The sequence below is a fragment of the Mytilus trossulus genome, chromosome 6, assembly GCF_036588685.1.
Source record: "Mytilus trossulus isolate FHL-02 chromosome 6, PNRI_Mtr1.1.1.hap1, whole genome shotgun sequence".
In the NCBI taxonomy this organism is placed as follows: domain Eukaryota; kingdom Metazoa; phylum Mollusca; class Bivalvia; order Mytilida; family Mytilidae; genus Mytilus; species Mytilus trossulus.
Genome location: NC_086378.1, coordinates 87,497,999 through 87,519,266, shown reverse-complemented (window position 1 = coordinate 87,519,266; position 21,268 = coordinate 87,497,999). Strand labels below are relative to the sequence as shown.

The following is a 21,268-nucleotide window of genomic DNA, read 5'->3' as shown; positions in this document are numbered from 1 at the left end:
ATAAGCTGAAGAACACATGTCTACAAAACATACATCATTGTCGTCTGCTGTGTCCACTAACAGGCTTGACACTGACCCTTACTGACCGCTACAATAGAGGCTACTATTATAAACCACTCGGTCATTTGTAATACACCTACTCTATGGTCTTATCACGATTTCATCACTGTCAGAAATCTGAATCATACAGAGCAAGTCACTCGGTAAATTTAATTCCTGCAAACATCAATAAATTTGTAGGATTTTTTTTCTCGGTTAAAATATTTTTTTTATATTCTGAATTTTTAACTTAATCATAATAAGCTAATTCCAGAGACATAGATTTGAATTAAAACAAAAAATGTATGTTTCAAATATTTTGAAACTGACAAAATTTTACAGTATTTTGATAATTGCATTTCACACTGCAAGTCACTGAATATACATTTACTTTTTTTTTCAAGAACGTTGGACTGTTATTAAAAAAATTGGGTTTGTTTACTTGAAATTTCTTATATTTTGGATTTTCATGGAATTTTCACAGAAACGTGTTGAATTTGTTAAAAAATATCATGTATAGCTTCAAGATTATTTCTGGTGTAATTGTGAAATCCTATGAAAGGACAGTATATAATTATCTGATCAATTTCTGGTCAAAATTTAGATTAAAATCACAGTTTTTTGTGGTTTGTTTGGTAAATAAAGTTTAATTCATTTAATTAAGTTGAATTGCTTGTTTGTATTTTTTAAAATCTTACTCATGACCTACCCACTCACCTTGAAAAAGTCCCATGTCAGAAACATCTGACAAGGCTATGATAAAATCTTCATTCTACCCCACAATTTTACACTTCATAGAGTGGAAAGAATAGTGAAACTCAAGAAACATAGTCAAATTAGAGTATAACTTACAGGGATATAAAAATTATGAATCAGTTTAAATGAATTAACATTCCTTCTTTTCATTTTCATAACATAAAACAGAAATATGCCCTAATTGTTTTTTAACAGCAAATTTATATTTTAATTGTTGGTGAAAACTGTTATTAATTTTATAATAAATTTGTTACGTTTCTTAAGACCCAATTTAATTCAATATTCAATTTTTATATTACACAATTAAGATAAAGTAGGACAGTTTCCCATACTTAAATTTGGGTAAAACAATTCTGGAATAAGGAGACCTTGATAATACTGATCATAATTTATCTATGATGTTTTATATCTGTCCAGACCAAATACATTTTGAAATTGCCAGAAATAAGCGGCAAGTCCTTCGCTATTTTAGAAAAATCAAGACCAGATGCAAAAACTCAGAAATATGGACCATCACTTGAAAAACACTGGTTTGGAAAATACTATGTACCGAGCACAAACAAGAGCTGTGTGGTGTAGGTCAACAAGAAACAACCCAACACTATAACATCGGTATATTAATGAATACTATGTTTTCCCCACTAATTATCTTTTGGTTAATTTTGTAGAACTTTGGGTTTCTGTTTTATAAAGGTATACCTCTATTTAGCATTGTAGGAAAAGAAACCATTTGATATAATTACTGTTGTCTGACTCGACAGATTAATGCAATTTTCTACAATTACCAGTGGTAAAACTATTATAAGTTAGAAGTGCTTTTACATTAAAATAGAGAAATTAATTATAAAGTTTCCGATTCCAATTATATAAAATAGATTTAGGAAGCATTCCCAGATGTTTTCTTAATAATTTTTTTCTCAGTCTGAAGGACAGTACCAATAAAATAAGAAAATTAACTCTTTTCCAAGAGGTTAACTATTTAAAATGAATATGTAAATGATATATGTTTTAATATTTCTGAATACTCATTTCTTATGCTTCACTTTTTTTTTCATTTTTGTGCTCCCAATTTTTTTTTCTCAAGGTATTTATATGGGAGATCTCATATTTAGAAGGCAACTAGAGCGTGAACTGCCTATAAATACTGAATAATCAGTAATTTGTATACTCTTTTGGTAACTTTACATCCCTCTATGGCTAACTTCTGAACCAATTTATTGCTTGAAAATAATCGAAGTGTGTATTTTTCATATTACAAATAATTCTCACCTTCCAAAATGTGCAGAAGTAGAAGCAACAATCGTAAGATGCTAATCCACATGACATTGCCGTCGGTTCCCGGCTAATAAAGATTCATTGGACACGAAAGCTTCCTAGCTTTGTAAATCTCAGAAGTTTAATTCTAACAAATAATATATATCTCCAACAAAAAAATATCTATAACATCCTTACATTATAAAACTTTCACTTCATATATTATATCCATATATAAATCCACTAATCTTATTTAAATCCTCATTTTATAAAATGAAATTTGAATCACTTGCTATTCCTTAAGAAGTCACATCCGATTTAAATATACTCCAATTCTTCACAAGACAATATTTCTTTGTTAATTCTACTGGAGTATATATTTATCTGAAATGAGAAATCATAAACTAGAGTTAAGGCAATAAATACAGTTTACAGTTTACAAGTTTACAACTAGATAATTGGCCAATAATTGATAAAAGTTTATCACCCTTATCTGAAATCTACCTGGACAAAATCGTGGGGACATATTGTTCAACGTACAGTACACTCCATAAATAACAATAATTTGGGAAACTGTACAGTGTACTGTGACTTGATACTAAGGCTTACTGTACAACCACTTGTGCACTGTATAAAGAACAATGATTTGGGAAGCTGTACAGTGTACTGTGACTTGATACTAAGGCTTACTGTACAACCACTTGTGCACTGTATAAAGAACAATGATTTGGGAAGCTGTACAGTGTACTGTGACTTGATACTAAGGCTTACTGTACAACCACTTGTGCACTGTATAAAGAACAATGATTTGGGAAGCTGTACAGTGTACTGTGACTTGATACTAAGGCTTACTGTACACCAACTGTGCACTATATAAAGAACAATGATTTGGGAAGCTGTACAGTGTACCATGACTCGATACTAAAGCTAACTGTACAAATATAGTGCATTGTATCAATAATTAGCTTTTGGCAAGATACAGCATACACTGACTTTATACATATCTTTTGTTATAATTTTTAGTGTTGTTTGAAACAAGATTCTTATTACATATACAGAAAGAGATTAAACTTTTTTTAACAACAACCAAGTCACGAAACTTGCAGTGATTGTTGTATTTATATTTACTGAACAGCATTTTATACATGTTTCATATGATGTAAAGTTATCCTGAAATGTGTTCTGTCTACACAGACAGGAACCATAATAAAAGTTATCAATGATATAGAGACAGATAAAGGTTCAATGAAATGTTTTATCTTGTTCCTGAACACTGAATCAAATCTATTTGGCAATGTAAAGTTCATTCTAACTGCCAAATCTAATTTGTAGAGGTGTTAGTCTTAGGGTTCACACTCAGGTTAAACTGTTCAATGCATATTTTCAACTACAAATGTACATCAATCATAGAAAATTCCCTCTAAAAAATATCACATATGAAAAATGAAACATAAACATGTACTAGTATATTGTTAAAGTTTGTAACTTTGGTTTCCCCAAGGATTTCTACTATACAAATCCTTGGTTTCCCAGAGAACATAAATAAATGAGTGGTATAAAACATAGAAAATGTCCATCATATAAAAAAGAAGATGTGGTATGATTGCCAATGAGACAACTATCCACAAAAGACCAAAATGACACAAACATTAACAACTATAACTTTGTTTTAAATTTTTATTATACATTTCATTATAATAAAATCAGAAAGCATCATTTATAGACTTACTGGAACAAATTATAGCAAAGAAAGTTATATAAAAAGACAAAAAATCTGACAAACCTCAAGTTTTTTCCAGATCAGAGAAAAAGTATGTCCAGTGTATAATAAGGTGTTAAATACACATAATGTTAATCATTGGTCAGGTATGATAAAATTGACATGGTTATCGATTAGATATTGACATCTAATGATCTAGTGGGTAATTACATGTAGCGTGATGGTAGGGATGTAAAAATGTCTGACGGACTCATCGTGATGGCTACGTAGGGATGTAAAAATGTCGCACAAACTCCTTAAATAGTCAAAGACCTGATCAACAGTCAATGTCTAGAACTTGCACTGAGGTGCAGGCTCTGTGTTGATAACTTTGATATGAAGAACAACAATAAAAGTAAAATTCTTTTATGTTGGGATTTTTCAAGTTGGTTGAAGAATTTTGTTTCCTCTTCTCATGGAAAGAAATTTCAATGTATCTTCAATGGAAAAACAAATGACATATTCCAGGGTGTTTCACCAAAAAAACCATCTATTGTGTGAAGTATCTTAATAAAATTATAGCAGAAAATAGAAATAAATCAAATATCATCTTCATAGATATAAAATAAACTTACTACTTTAATTCCATTGATAATCCAAAGTGTACATTTAAATGTCTAAAAATTCCACAACTTGACCACTGGACAGTTAATAAATCAATGCCACACAACAATGACAATCGTTATATAATCATACCAAATTATTTTTTCATTTTTAGTCAAATTATCACTTCTTCTACAATAACTTGCTAATCTCCCTAATTTGTCTTTACATGAATGTCAATCAAAAATATTGACCTGCCTCAGGTAAACATGAAAGTGATTCCTACCTGCAAGACAGGTGTGCAACATACTGTATACAGTTAACTGGTACCCCAACCCCCTGCAGTTATCTATGGACTATAGAAATCTCAAGAACCATGTCATTTTTATGGCTAGAGGCTGTAAAATCCAAGTCAAGTGAATTATTACTATGATAAACTAAATAAATATTATTTTTCAAAATATTGATATCTATAATAGATCAATTTCAATATTTTGACCCAGAAACAAAGAAGTTAAACATACATGTTTTTAAAAGATTTAAAGGTCATCTCTTCAGTTAGGAACAACTACAATCCTACGATCGTAAAAATACTTCTATTTAAATCTATAAAGTGGTCATAAAAGATGAAAGCATTTAAATTTATAATAAGAAAGAATTTAAGCTTGGCTTTTATTTCTTTAATATATCAGCTCATTTTCAGCCATATTTTTTACATTGAACTACATCATTTTCAAAATATAACAAAACCTTTCATTTAAAGGTTTTCTCTATTTATGGAAAATGCTTCAAATTGGAAATCAATGAACAACAAGATTTCATTTGCTAATACGGAAAATTTCAAATGAATTATGTAAATTTATGATAAAACTGTAATGAACAGCTAACACATCAGTGCTGTACGAAAATAGTCCTTCAATTTTACTGCACAAATATATTTTTTATTGACTTTCTGTTTGGACTTGTATCTTTTCTACGGATGACTTTCTAAAACAGGACATTTTATTCAGATATGATAATGTCTAATAGTATGCAGCAGCAAAATAAACAGCTAATTTCTTATTCTCTTGCTACCAAAGGTGAGAACGAGCAGGCTACAGCAGAAGTCTGACCTCAGTTTCTCTTGCTACGAAATGTGAGAATGAGCAGGCTATAGCAGAAGTCTCACTGTCTACAACCCAACAACCATATCTAACCAAACTGTGAAAATAATACGTATCAATAGAACCTGATGATATAAAAATTATCAGTTATGATATGAAACAAAGGAAAACACCTGGTTTCATGGCTAATTAAATGATAATGAACACCATTTGGTGATAGTTTATGTACTATTTTTTATCAACTTATGTTATAATCAATTCAAATGAGACACAATAAAATATGTTACAATATATTAATATTAACAGACTTCAACGATATTCTTCCCCATTCCCTGATAATAAAACTAGAATGAATAGAAATCATCTATCCACATAAGAATAAATGTAAACTAAAATTTCATTCTTAAAATACAGGTATAGTAGCAGTATTTGATTCTAATACAACCCCCCCCAACCCACCCACTATTTTTAGATAGATTATACATATATTTCTAAATCCTATATACTACAGCAATACAAACTCCTTGGTAAGTCTGCCACACACCCCTTTTTGATGGAACAATTATATATTTGCAACTCCTTTCTACAACAACAATATAGTTCTAGGTAACTGACCCCCCTTTTTTTGATAGATCAGGAATGTATTTTCAATTCCTTTTCTATAGCCTACAACAACAATTTAGTTCTAGGTAACTGACATGCCCCCCTTTTTTTTGATAGATCAGATATATATTTTTAATTCCTGTCTATAATAACATGATCTATCAATAGGGATCTGACATGCCCTCCCCCCTTTTTTTGATAGATCAGATATATATTTTTAATTCCTGTCTTCAATAACATGATCTATCAATAGGGATCAATGATAGACACATCATGTATTAAATCTATTTGGCCACAGGCAGCTACCATCTTTCTTATGATCGGTCAAAACAGGAAAAATTTGTAAACAAAAAGTATGTCAGAAATTACATATATTCTTTTTCATTTTCTATGTTTAATCTTATCTTCTCAAAAGCAGCATGACGCAACTTCATTTTTTTAAATGAACAAAAAAATTCAAGCTTACTTATTGCTATTGAAAGAAAATGCTGCACAACAATAATAATATAAACAATTTTTTTTTTAAAGTTTTTATTTTTGGAAACCTACACCATTTTAATTTTCACAATGATAAAAGATTCACAAAAATTCCTGAGTTTCCAGTCTCAAATACACAAAGAAGATTATCATCTATTCAAATATTCATTTCATTTTATAATATGTCTTTCAATTGATTGTGTTTTAAATTTTTATTGCATTTGTGCAACGGTCAGAAAATTGTTCTAAAAGAAATTTTCTATTGTTGTGTATGTTACAGTTTTTATTATGAAAGAAACTAAAAATATCTCTTGATCACAAAAATATTCTGTCATTTTATTATTAGCAGTCAAAGTCAAAACAATAGCATCATAACTAGTCATGCTAGTAGAATCTAGACATAGATTTTATAGTATATACTGATTCTTTTATATACTCAATTCACTATATAGCAATATAATGGCCACTGGGCATAGTTGTTAGTAATATCTATAAAACATCAAATTATCAGGAAAACATAAAATAAAACATTTACAAGATCTAAGGTCTGGGTCAAATACTTCACAAGGAAATTAAAATTTATGGTCGATGTCCGAACATTAATATCAGATAATCAAACGATGAAAAAAACGCTTTATAGCAATCAATATTTTAAAGTTAACAAGAATACAAGTCCACTTAGTACTAACCTTAGCGAGAAACATAAAGATCCTATCGCTTAAATTCAAATCATTGGAAAAATTAACTATTGATCAACGGGAACTGACTTCCATGTAATTATTTAAAAGAATAGGAACACCTAAGATGCTAAAAATGGAATGACAAAATAAAATTAGTTTGTAAAAGAAAAACGAAATGTCCATTGCCTTACTCTAATTAGTTGACAAAAGCGGCTAAAAGCCTACTTGTAAAATAGGTGCAAGGTTTGTCTAAGATAAAATTACCTAAATTGAATAGAACGAAAGCAAATATGAGCGTTAGTTGCAAATAATTACGCTATTTCAATTGCATTTAAAAGGCCATCAATGCTTCGAAGATAAAGAATTTTAAAACGTGTCCTCTCTCAATTATATAACCTACAGGTGTTATTGCCAGTCATTGCTTTAATAGTATTTACACAAAACATTAAATAGGGGATCTTCTGTCATACAACAGGACAGGTTCCTTTATGTAATTTCCATATATTTATCACTTTAGTTATTTATGCTTCCTATCTGAAGAAACACTCTGCGTGAGTTAGCCAACAATATAGCGCAGCCTTGTACAGCTTATACAAAATACTTTGGACCAAGTTGTTTGAATACACTTGAAAACTGTAAAGGTGATCTTACTGTTATGATGATATTTACAATGTAAGAAATCTTTTATAAAAAAGCTCATAGACTGTGCATTTTGTATACTAGGTTACTAGGTTAAAGCAATGAAGGAGTTAACTTTTCAACAACAAAAAAACACATATTATTATTTTCAAGGATTTGTATATTTAGAAGTAAATATTAAGTCATCAAGAATACCCATTTAAATTCTAAATTACTTCAGTGGTTTAAAAATGTTCATAGCAGTTGCAGATCCATGATTTTTTTTAAAGGGGGGGATGTGTTAAGCATAAGTTTGGAGGAAATTGGGCCACAATCTCCCCTAAATCTGCCTCTAATTGGTCTAAGTAATAACAAACTACATCTAATATTCATCTTTTTTTGTTTTCTACAACTAACACCTTACAGACAACCATTTTAATAAACTGACTCAGTAAACCAGTATCAGAATCAAATTAGGTGACAAATTCAAGGTTGAATAAATGTAATTTTTTATGCCAAAAAAAAAATAAAAAAATTAGAAAACAGTAAAAAAAAACACACAACAATGGCTCCATCTATGAATTTCTATAAAATGACAGGTAATTAATGAATATTCATGAGAAAAACTCGTGTCAATTTCAGCTTTAATCGAAATTCAAAACAATTAATTCATAATTTATAATAATCCAATAACAATGTCTGGTTAAAAAGGTTTAAACATGTTGATTTTAATGAATTCAATGGTTTTACTGTTAAAATTTTAAATGATTCTATAGCATGTGCTAAGTGGAAAGGAAATTTTTTATAACATAATGTTTTGACTGAATAAATATAATTAATATTAATTCATACAATGAGATGTGTCTGTGGAACAACCCTTTTCCTACTAAAACCTACTTTTAAATTGGGTAATTTGTACGGATCAAAACTCATAAATTACATGATGCCATTTTGGGTTATTACTAAAATACATGCAAACGATTTGATAAATTATTTAAATTAAAATTGGCAAGGCTTCACCTGTATTTAAAAGACAACGTTTAAACAAACAAATTGAACAACTTTGAGTCATGTTAAAATTAAATTTTGACAAATTATTGTTAATATTTTTTATCGCATAATTCAAATGCACATGCAAGTTACTTTGAAGTATCAAATAAGGATAAAAGTTATCCATCTTAATTGTGTTTAAAAAAAAAAAAGAAATACCTTATTTTCGATACATCAATGTTTTATACACCTGTAAAGATTTATCATAAAATGAACAAATGCAGGAAGGCAATATTTTCACTGTAAGGTGCAAAAAATATGTCTTGTCAGACATTTATTAAATTTTTTTGGAAATATATCAGCATTAATTTTCAACTACAGGTTGTTGGATCATTTCAAGCTTGATAGAATCAGTGACATAAATAAATTATATGTATCAATGTCTGTAATATAATTCTACATGTATGTTAAACCAAATGACCATTTAATCCCAGAGTCTCTGATTTAATCCGATCTCAAACAACGAGACAATTGGTGTGAAACTCATGTCCAATGTAGCCACACAGGATGTTATATCTTTAGATGTGCATTTCATGTCAAATAATCACCGCCCACTGCACAACGTAAAATGACAAATTCGGAAGGTCAAGAAAATCAAAAATAAGATAGAGGTATCATAAACACGGAATTGTTAGAAATGTTGTTCACGGAATTAAATGACCCCCGTAACATATTTCAAAAACTGTCTAATTATTAATTGTCAATCTTTTTATAGGAAACTAATTATTTTTCAAGGCAAATTAAATGTGGTTTTCATTGACAAAAGTGTCATTTTCCTAAAACGTTACAGTTGAGGTTTTTGACATAATAATAAACGGCTTAGATCATGCAATGGTTTTCAGTATTGAATCTATGTCTGTCTCCTATACAGCCTTGATTGAGGAGATTTTAATACCGGGGTGTATTGGTTTACTTCCATATAAAATTACAAATTAACTATGTAGTTTACAAACATGCACCTATTAAACCAACTAGGATATTTTTGGTATGACCAAACACCCCACTGCATTTTGCATTAATCAAAATTATACTTAAATTACAACAAATTAAAATTCCTGTAATACCGTATAGCGGGTTATTTTCGCGGGGTGTAAATTTTCGCTTATTTTCGCGGATAGAACAAAATCGCCAAAATAAATTCCGCCAAATTAAAAGTGTACCTGCAAAGGTAATGTTAAAAATGTTGAATCCGCCAAAATAATAACCGCCAAAATTTTTCGTATACCTTATTCCATGAAAATCGCGAAATTTTACACCCGCGAAAATAACCCGCTATACGGTATTCTACCGAACAACAGTTTTGGAAACTTATAGAAATTCAATGTGGCAACAACTTTTCTGATGCTATTTGAAAGTTTTGCTAGTCATCTGAAATTTTACACACATTCTAACTTTTCAAAACAGTTGTTCTTATTCGGACAATACTTAGGTGTAACAGGTGTGCAACATACTGAACACTGTTAACTGGTACACTAAACCCTGCAATTATCTATGAAATTTCTAGAACCATGTTGTCTTTATGGCTATAGGTTGTAAAATTTTGATTTTTTTTCTTTTTGAAACTACCTCCATCATCTTACTTTCTATATTTGCAAGTTATGCTTTTCAATTCTATAAATAAAGTAATTCCTATGCAATATAAAGTTTATCTGCAAAGCTGTACAAAGAAACAAACCAATAGTTGACTCAGCAAGTCAACTTATCCTTCAAGTCTATAATCTATTAAGGGTGGGTGTCTCATCAAGCCAGATGAAGTCAGCTATATTCTCACAGATCTACTAATACACATCAAGGATTATTCAATGTGATTATATAGGGTGCATTCTATAAAGTATACAATCAAAAACTATAATCCCAATGTAGTTAAAATCATCAAACCACAATGTCAGTACTGGGGAGTGTATCATATTCTCTATTTCATACCTAAATTATATACTTTCCATCAAGCTTAACTTATTAGACTTGCAAATATATATTTTCCGAAACCTGCTTATCATTGAGTAACGATGAATGGTCGTGAAATATATGCATGACTAGACGCAGCCTGAAATGAAATTCACATCGCTTTCAAATCAGGGGTAAAAAAATGAAGTACGAACTAAAGTCTCCCTATTCAGGATGTGTAAAATCCGAAGACTTTATGTTCACCATGTCAGGTGTTGATATATTGTCACCTGAAGTTAAACCCTCCCATGATTGAATAATAAATAAATTAGGCGTGCAACATACAACGTTTTAAGTTAATATTAGACGGGCTTATTCAAATAAAAATTCAATTAAATATGCTGCAAATTATAACTTGTGTGAACAAATACAATAGTCTGAACTTCCTGACTGACGAATAAAAGGGGGGATAATCCATTACCAAAGGAGAAAGTGAAGAGGGTAGAAGCCACCAACGGAAGTTCCAAACCTAGTGTAGGATGACTTCATTAAGGCTAGTTTTACAAACCACAAAAATTTTAATCATCAAATTAAGATGGAGTGAACTGTAGGTTGTATGTTTTCTTAATCCTTGGGGTTAAACCACAGCCACAAAAGGTAAAATGATGTTAAGCGATACCAAGAAAATCCATCATCGGAAGTTCACTGATTTTAAGTAAGCAAAGATGACATTAGCAACCAAGAAGCATTTAAAGAATCCAAGTATAAAATGACCATTTACATCTTTTCAAATCTCCATCATAAAGAAACGACTTTCTATTGCATCAACTTATTCAAACATATTCTAGGAGGTCCCTTTCTCAAAATGTGATAGGTCAACATCAAACTATCACAATACACTCAGAAACATCAAGCTATCATCCCACCTTATTCCTTATCACAATACACTCACAAATATCAAGCTATCATCAACTTACCCAATAAAAACAACATTATTTATAAAGTTGATCCACACCATCAAAAAATGTTTTAAAAGATTTTTTGTTCACTTGAAGTAGTTTCCAAGCACAAAAGAACTCATTGGAAATATTTGATGAATCTCAACCATTTTCCTTTGAATGAATTTTACAACATAATAAACATTGAAGTTTAAGGGTTTACTGGCAATAACTCATATCAAGATACATCAATTAAAGTACAAATAATATCAAACTCAAGATGAAAAATCATACCAAATTCTTCTATTCTAGGGATACAATATGTCCTAAGAACCAATCACAACATGTGAAGAGGGCCACCATTTCTGGTTGATTTGTCACAAAATTAGCAATTAAGCATTTTATCACAGAATCATTCCCTAATACAGAGCTTGAGGACACTCATATCTTTCTAAAACTGGAAAATGAGTCAACGTCAATTAGTTAGAAAATTGTAATCATGCAAAAATAGTTGAGTGTGAAATGGAATCTGTGTGCTTTACTGGAATTGTTAAATAATCAAATTTCAAAAGAGATTGTGAACCACCAAGGAAACAAAACTATTTAAACAGCAATCATAATCCTTGCTAGCTGAAAAGGAGAACAGACAATTCAATTCAAAGGAAAAACTACAATTCAATGCCAAAGAAGAAAATCTAATTCCATTCAAAGGAAAAACATCACCAGCTGAAAACTTTATAGAAAGAAGTACACAAGAAACAAATGGACAATGAAACGGCACCGAAATGTATTTAAAAAAAATCATATATATTCTTTTTAGTACCCGATTATGCACAATAATTAATAGATCTTAAATATACAGCTTTAGAAAAATGTAGAAAAAAGACATTTAAGTCACCACAATAAATTCAAATATTAGAATTCTGGTCATGCAAGGGCTGTATAGACAGTCATGGTCGTTAAAAACTTCCATTTGTCAAATATTAGAAGCAAGTTCTGCTGTAGTTTAAGATTGGATTTTAGAGGATGAAAATAGGAGAAATCTCTACTGTGTAGTTTGAACCTTTTACTGACTGATGCAAATAAAACATTCAGCTGCATTTTAATGTAAGATTAAAAACATCTAATTTCAAAAAGAAAGAATAACTTGTACACCCACAGATGATGCAATCTGATCGCCCTTGAAAACTTAATGCTATGAATTTTATGGATAAAAACTTGTGTGATGATTTATCAATACACTGCCTACTGTTCTGATATGAGCTATCTGTTTCTGAACATTTATCACTAAGTTGGAGGCCTGATACTAAATTAGAAACCAGTCTTAGATACAGTCAGGGCATGTCAAGTAGGACTAGGTCAGTCAGAAGCCATATTTCATTATCAAGTATGGGGTCTGATTCAGTGACTGATACACTATGGACATGCAGGGTCAAACACATTCTAAAGAGTGATGTCAACTGTGAAATATTACATGCACATATCTCTCACCAGGACATACCATCTCAGGATGCAGCTTGAAAAGATACTGCATGCCAACACGTCAAGATTTAACAGATTTCAAACTTGAACTGTCAAAGACCTAAAAGTTATAGAGTGCAGATTTCTATAGTAATTCTAAAGCCTTCAGGAAACAGAGTATTCATTTGCAAAAAATAAAAATATTTCCATCAATCAAAATATGTGTAATAAATCATAAATTACACATACAAAATAATTACATGTACCAGTAAATATGAACTATATAAAATTTATGAAGAGGATACTTAATTAACCATGAACATTAGTATGAAAGGTATGAACAAACAAAACCATAATAAATCATGAACAGAGTGGTATGAAAAGTATGAACCAAGAAAACCATAATAATCCATGAACATATTGGCATCAAAGGTATTAACCAAGAAAACCATAATAAACCATGAACATTGGTATGAACCAAGAAAACCATAATAAAACCATGAACAGAGTGGCATAAAAATGTGAACCAAGAAAGACATAATAAACCATGAACATTGGTATGAAAGGGATGAACCAAGAAAGCCATAATAATCCATGAACATTGGCATGAACAATGGATTTCCAAACAAGCCATGAACATTATTAATCAAGAATATGGTAAACCAATGATTTCTAAATGAACTTTGCAAGTTGCCATTAAATCTATGAATCAATGATTTGCAAATAAACTATGAACATTGCCATTTGTAAATAAATGGTACTTTCATAGAAGAAGTCAATGCAGAGATAACACAGTACCAGAACTTCACTTGTTAAAATTGGGTTGAAACATCCTTTTTCTCTAAGTAATCCCTCCATTACAGATCATATTGATCTATACTAGTTAACAGTTATCTTGTAATCCTTTTGTTCTTGTTGGTTCCTCATTGTCACAGGATACTGTTCTATATAATGGATAAAATTTCACAACAAAGAGAGACACAAATCATGATTATTAATTATGAAATTTCTGTATCAGTTATTGATTTGTCGGTAACAACCTTTGCTTTTCTTGGTAATATGATATAAAATGATTGTTTTGAATGACGCACCTGAATACTAACACGTTGATTACCTTGGACTATTTCATGCAATAAACATCTAATATTGAATAACAAACTCTGCATATCTTCTCCTATGCAACCTTATCCATCGGAAAACAATTCCGTGTTTTTTTGACAAACCATGATTAAAATATCGACTTATTAATTTGGTATTGTGTCTGTAGATGGGTTATATTACATTTGTACCATTACCAGTAATAACGCAGGATGTCACAAATGTTTATATTACAAAAACCTGCTTTATTTTATCTTCAAATCTATACTGTAATACGTGATATGACAATTATATGGAAGTATTAGTACCAAAACAGACAGCTACAGTACTTTTATGAAATAATCCGAAAGAAAATATGAAATAAATCTTACTAGCTATGAGAAAAGATATCAACCATATTATTTCTGTACAACTTTTCCAAAATGTCTGAAGTACTACCAAAATGATAAAGCACTGCATATAAATATAGAGTTCTGAAGCATGGACCATCTTATCTATGATTAACATTGGAATCCCCTACTATAGTACCAAGTATAAGTATGACTTTGTACAATTTATATTATCTGAATGTTAGTCACCATAAGATAGCCACTACACAAACTTGGTCTGGTTATAAACCACCAACTTGGGACAAGGCTTGATTTCATGGAGAGGTCTACTGATAAAGTTCTCAATGATAAGATGAACTTTAAACTCGACGACTGTCCAATGACATCGTTTTTTATTCTATTTATCAAAACTTTTCACCAAGGAACAACACAGAGAATGAATCAACTCTTATACTGTCTGGGACTATATGATAAGACTAAACTAGTATGATACATTAAACCAAGACCAATTGCACATTCGTAATCAACTCAATACTATAACGCGGAAAACAAATCAATTGTTAATGAAATGGTAAATTACTGGAGTTAAAATCAATTAAAATTAAAGAAATCAAACTGCTGTGTTTGTGTTTCATGATAAATAAATCATTCTATTTCACCTTAACCATTGAATTTCTTAAACCTTACCAGTATATAGTACAGTAGGAGAACTGTTACAACTAAAACATTAAACAACCTTGTACTATATAAATAGTTGTACAACTTCCCCCATACGTGTAAGAAGAACAGTACCTGACGTTACAAATGTTATTTTTCATGGACTGATGTATTTTAACATTGACACGGGATTGCTCTAACAGTATCCATCACACTTTTATTGTTTAAACGAGAGAAAGGTCCACACAGGCTACAACATGACTGAAGACTCGGTATATTATTTAGATAGATTGCATTCTTAATCATTGTAAACATGCAGTTTATGTAGGATAATTGTTTCTAAAGGTTATGACTGTACTCCTTATATAAGTAAGCTCTGTCACAACAATTCTTCACATGTTATATAATGTGACATTTTTTTAAAGAAAAAATTCAATTCAATTTAAGAAAACTTTTAATGTTCCGAACAATTTTTACATATTGGCTTAAAAGTCTGAAAACATGAAATATGCTGAGGATGTTCTTTAAATGGTTTCTTAAATTTCATGATTTCAAGAATCCAACCTGTTTTAGAGTTTTGATTTCTCTTTGATCTTGCCCTAATATAGTATCTTCCTTAAAGATCAAATTACATGAAGGATATTTTATTTCCCTAATCACCAAATAAGAGAAAATAAAATACTTAAAAAGAAGGTTTTCTTTTTCAAGATTTAAACACAGATAAAACTTTCATACATGTTCAAACAATTTAAATAAAAAGAGATGTCAATGAAGCAGCAATCTACCAACACAAAAAAACAAAATGACATTCAGTTCAACTAACAATCTTCAACTTGACAGCTTTTTTCAATTTGTACTCAATCCTATACAACATAAAAAATAAATATGATAATCAGAAAGAACATGCAAAGCTTCTAAAGCTAAAATATGAATATAAAGTTTGATTCTATTTTGGTTAAATTACCTTGTATCAAGATGTGTCATCTTCTTTCAAATTTAAAATTATATTTGCATACTTTTTTTTTTAATGTTTATAGAAAACATGAAAATATTTATGTATTCTTAACCATCCTGTGAAGTTAACAGTTATTGAATTTAAAACTAAAGTCAATTCTCGGCTGGAATTCAAAATACATTTCACCTGTCTATATTCATCAGCTGATAAAACTTCAGTCTTGATTGAAACAAACATCTAGTATTGAAGAAATAGGTGTAAATTTCATGTAAAAAATCTACAGATGAAGGACAAGTATCTTCTTTATATCAATAAATAGAAGCTTATCATTTGTTTTGAAACAATGTTGGTAGTTGGCAGGTTGTTCAACAGTTAGGTAGGATTTACAGGAAATCTGAGATAAAGCAAAATGAGTCAGCAACACAGCAATAGAATGAAAACCCAAAACACATTTCAATTTTGTGAATATTAGGGAGAGACACTTATAGTTAAAGTCTGTCCAAACTACCGAAGGTCTTTTGGACAATATTGCTGTATATATATTTCTGAAGTTTTAACTGAATGACACACCCTTAGACCAACAACTATCTGATAAGACACAGACAAACCAACAACCAACTCTTACCTTTCTAATAATGCATAGTCACACAAAGTACCAGCCTGATGAAATACTAACATACTGACCACAAACTTATATCAGACTGATAACCAAGACAAATAATATGAAACAACTGCTGATTTCATCAAAGTCTAACAATTTCTCGACTTATAGGACTACCATTAACCAAAAGAACGCATTAACAAACATTGGCAGCATTCAAAACTCTTCTAAAATCATCTTACATATGGTGTGTTTAGAAATACATGTATGGCAATTAATCATTTTTAAGTTATTAATTTCTTTGTTTTCAAAATTCCAATATTAATTTCTTTGAAGATTTTCACCATAATTGGCAATCAATAGTAGTGACCAGAACAGAAACATTACTGAAAACAACAAGTGTTCGTTAGAAACCAGAATACAACACATACAAGTGACAAACTTGTATCATGTGACACGACATGTTAGGACTAACAAACCTTGTAATCGGTAAAAAGATGACATATAAAACTTATGTCATAAATAGATCAATATCACCCACTTCAAACCAAATAATTAGTCATAATTCAATATCAAATCGTAGGTATATATTGCCATGGAAACTGTTCAGCGTGCAAAAAAAGAAGCTTTTGAAGCTAATTTTCAAGCTGTGACTATACTTTATGTAGTTTATTGTTATATGAACTGTGTATATTTTTTATATTATTCAATGATCTAAATAATATAATGTAAAAGTTTTAAAAGATAGTATTAAAAGATGAATGTACAAATAAAAGATATGCAACCTGCCTTTATAGAAAATCCACCAAAACATTTAACATATCCAGCGTTGAACAAAATCACTGTTCTTTAATTTCACTTTAAAAAAATAAAGACTCTATCATTAAACATGCAAATTCATTGTGCCCCTTTAAATATAATTCTACTTTTGTCCTTGAAATCTAAAATAAAATAATATTTTGTTAAATTCAATCCTCAAACTCTAAACAAACGGTTGAAAGTAATCGGTCATCTTTTTCGGATATTATTTTTTAATCGAAAAATAAAATGATAATGATGGTTCACTTATTCGTTTAATCACACCATTTGAAACCCATAGAAAATTACTGTGAGGTGTTTTGTATTTTTAAAGGGATAGTGGTGACCTATCGGCCAATTTATAAAGAAAAGTAAACAAAACAACTGAAATTTACACCTGTAATTTAATTCTTGATCTTTACCTCTAAAAGCTATTCAAAATTTATTTTATAAGCAAATAAATTGATTTTTATTGTAGAAAATTGGCTCTTTTATTTGTTAAAATTGTATAAATGTTATAAGTTTTGTACTTTAATTCTTTTTTATTTGTTTTTTATACGAAAAATGACCAGCGATGTCCAGGTATTTAAATTTCATTGATATGTCTAGCCACAAAAATTACATCTATTTCTTTATAATAAAAGTCTTAAAAACTGGGTCAAAATTAAAACAACTACTTGGAGAAAAAAATTAAACACATAGGAATTAATTCATCAAAAATAATAAATTATTATGATTATACATTTTTCATATTTTTTTCTCTTTAAATGGCTTTCCTAAAAAAAAAAACAACAAAAAAACGAAATTAATGCATTTTTCTCACCAATGACAAGTTTTTTATTTGTAAATATTTTTCAAATCCTCACAACCCATACAATATTCATTTAAGTGCCATCCATCCCAACCTCCAGTACAATTTTTTCCTTATTTTTTTTTTTTAAACTCGAAAAGCATAAAATAATTATTTAGTTCTTGTCCAAAATACTGTCTCCTACTAAAAAATCTAGGTAAACAAATTAGCTTGTTTTTCACGACACCACTCATTAGAGAACTCTATAAAATTGTCTGTGTGTCTGTGTCAGGTCTATGTAGAGGTCTGTGTAGTACAGACTAAGTTTGATAGATGAGGATGTTAGGTCATACTGATCTACCCGCTGTAGACAAATGGATCATCATTAAGGTCTGACATATCTCACCTCAGACTAACACCCTGATGTGTATGCTAAACAATAGACAATTCTTTTAACTAAATACGGGTAATGTGGGAAATTTCTTTTCATCTTTACATATACATTTACAATATCAACTTCTTGCTTTTTATTTAAAATACTTTTAAATCTAGTTTTTTACTGTCAATATTTATACATGAAAAATGTTTTAACATAATTCCTCTTTAAATTCCCTCTTTTTGTGAAAAAAAAAAGGATTTCAAAAATAAAATTTTATTTCTAAAATATATATGTTTTGAATATTCAGTTTTATCTTGAAATTATATTTTATCTTTGAAGTCTAAAGATGTCATAAGAATTACTTTGCTTATTTTGAGTATAAAATGGGAGTTCTATTTCATTTTAGTTAAACATGTAATTTAAATTAAAACTCAACTTTTTTATAAATATTGAATTCAAGACCGAAGTTTAAAATTCATTTTAATAACAAAACGATGACATGTCTGGTAAAAAAAATCGGCCCAAAAAAATAGCCACGAAACAAAAAATGAAAAAAAGCTTTTTTCAGTAAATGACAGTAAATTTATATGACAAACATAAAATTATGATAATGTGTGGTAATAAAATCTGTATCACTTATTACTTTAGTGTAATAAATGTCACCATTATGACAGACCAACAACAAAAATTATGTCAAAACCAACTGATACTTATAAATATATAAATAAGGAAGACCACAATGGGCTTTTTCTTTAATTGCAAAGTACTCTTATATTTTAATCAAATGTAAATTATTCTTATTTTGTTATATATAATAAAGATTACAAACATGTAGACTTAGCTTAGAGAGATAAAAAATAGTATGCTTAACATGGGATAATATCAGTAGTTCCATCATATAGAACAAAAGTTTCTTCTAGCAAAACAAAATCGTCTAAAATGGTGATATTTTGGTGATAATAGTTCAAACAATGAAGAATGGATAGGGAACAATTTATACTTTTTATATTAATTATTACTTTCTCTTACAAGCTAAAAAAAGATTCCAGTTTATGCTTTAAGTCAAACTTCAAGTTTGAAAATATGGCCTGAATTTAGGACCAAATGTACTTTTTTAAGATAAAATATAAGGTTTGATACAATATCCTTGTCACGAAGATTTAAAGTTTGGCAACAGCAGTAGGACATATCATTTCATTAACTTGATATAATTGATGCAAGAGACAAAAACAATCCTATTGTTTGAATTTGTTTTAAATTTCTTCAAGAGCAAAAAGTTTATAAAAGGTATTTCTTACAAAAGTAAATATTTTTATTTTTTCCCTAAACAACAAATATTTGTAAGAACTATTCGTGAGAGGACATTAATATTCCAATTCACCTGTATTTAAGAAATATTAGTTTCACTAGATCTTAAATAAAGCATGCCCAATTGGTAGCCACTCTGACGGATCTATATAATATGATATACATCATTATAAAAAGAAATTTATCAACAATTTCATATCTATTTCACAGACAAACCTTGTAGATGTATAAAAACTTGTCACCGATCGGCAGGAAATTAGGTAATCAAATCCATCATATAGATATATGGAATTTATACATATACACACCTTTAATAACTTTTCCTTCTTATATTCCAAAATCTTCTCTTTGAATAAACTTTTCTATGTTTCTAAGTCTCTGAAACCTTTAAATCCAGTAAAAAATTCTGAAATAAAATCACTTTTCAGTTATAACTTTGCATAAATATTTTTTTTTCTGCACCAGAAATAATGTTAATCCTGTTTACTATTTTTTTTTTTAAAGAATATTGATAAATCCTGATATATTCTTTAGATTACATGAATTTCACGGATTTAACAATATAAGTAGAAGATCCCCGCCAATTGTCAACAGATGTACATAGAAATATATTAACTACTGAGATTGGTATTACCTGAGACTACCTGGTGAAATCTGATTGATTGGACTAAACCAAACACTACAAAGGGTAGACAGGATTTAAATCTACCTACGGTTTTAAATGACTAGAGATGTCCAAACTCATTAGTGTAGGAAATCAGCATGAAATTCAACATAATTACCTGTAATCTCAGGTGTTTAGTCTGTCAGCTGATTAACGAACTATTTACACCTGTATCGTCAGTGGTGTACCTACCTATTTTATTTATGTGAATATCAGATGATATAAAGCATACATAATATATATTTGACACAATTAATTTCTTCGTCAATTATTTACATGTGATTAATATTTCAATAAAATTAGCTGAAAACAATGAAATTTGTTTGTCAAAGAACATGTTTGTTTAATTCTGTTAAAACAGCTGCTAGAGGCTGTTGTGAACCTATCAGGTGAGAGTGTTGGCTCCATGATGAAGACATTGCTGTGCTGACTTTTGGAGGAAGAACAGCAAACAACAGTCTGTATCTTTGCTGTTGTTTTATAATGAGCATGCTGTGATTTTGTGTCATGAATTGAGATCATAT

At 29.6% G+C, this 21,268-nt stretch overlaps 1 protein-coding gene across 18 annotated transcripts in view; it reads right to left on the bottom strand.

Moving 5' to 3' along the window:
- The window catches only part of LOC134722119 (cell adhesion molecule DSCAM-like), a 112,827-nt gene that overhangs the window by 36,314 nt on the left and 55,245 nt on the right, over positions 1-21,268 (bottom strand). For 15 of the 18 annotated variants that reach the window (XM_063585643.1, XM_063585642.1, XM_063585651.1 and 12 more), the window contains 2 exons: positions 20,389-20,486; positions 2,065-2,433 (listed from right to left, as the gene is read on the bottom strand). In XM_063585643.1, the coding sequence (XP_063441713.1) occupies positions 2,065-2,116 (52 nt within the window). In that variant the 5' untranslated portion in view covers positions 2,117-2,433; positions 20,389-20,486. Of the gene's footprint in view, positions 1-2,064; positions 2,434-3,832; positions 3,935-4,383; positions 4,623-20,388; positions 20,487-20,714; positions 20,732-21,268 lie in introns of those variants that run through there. The other 3 variants (XM_063585648.1, XM_063585649.1, XM_063585650.1) reach the window with 3 other exon arrangements.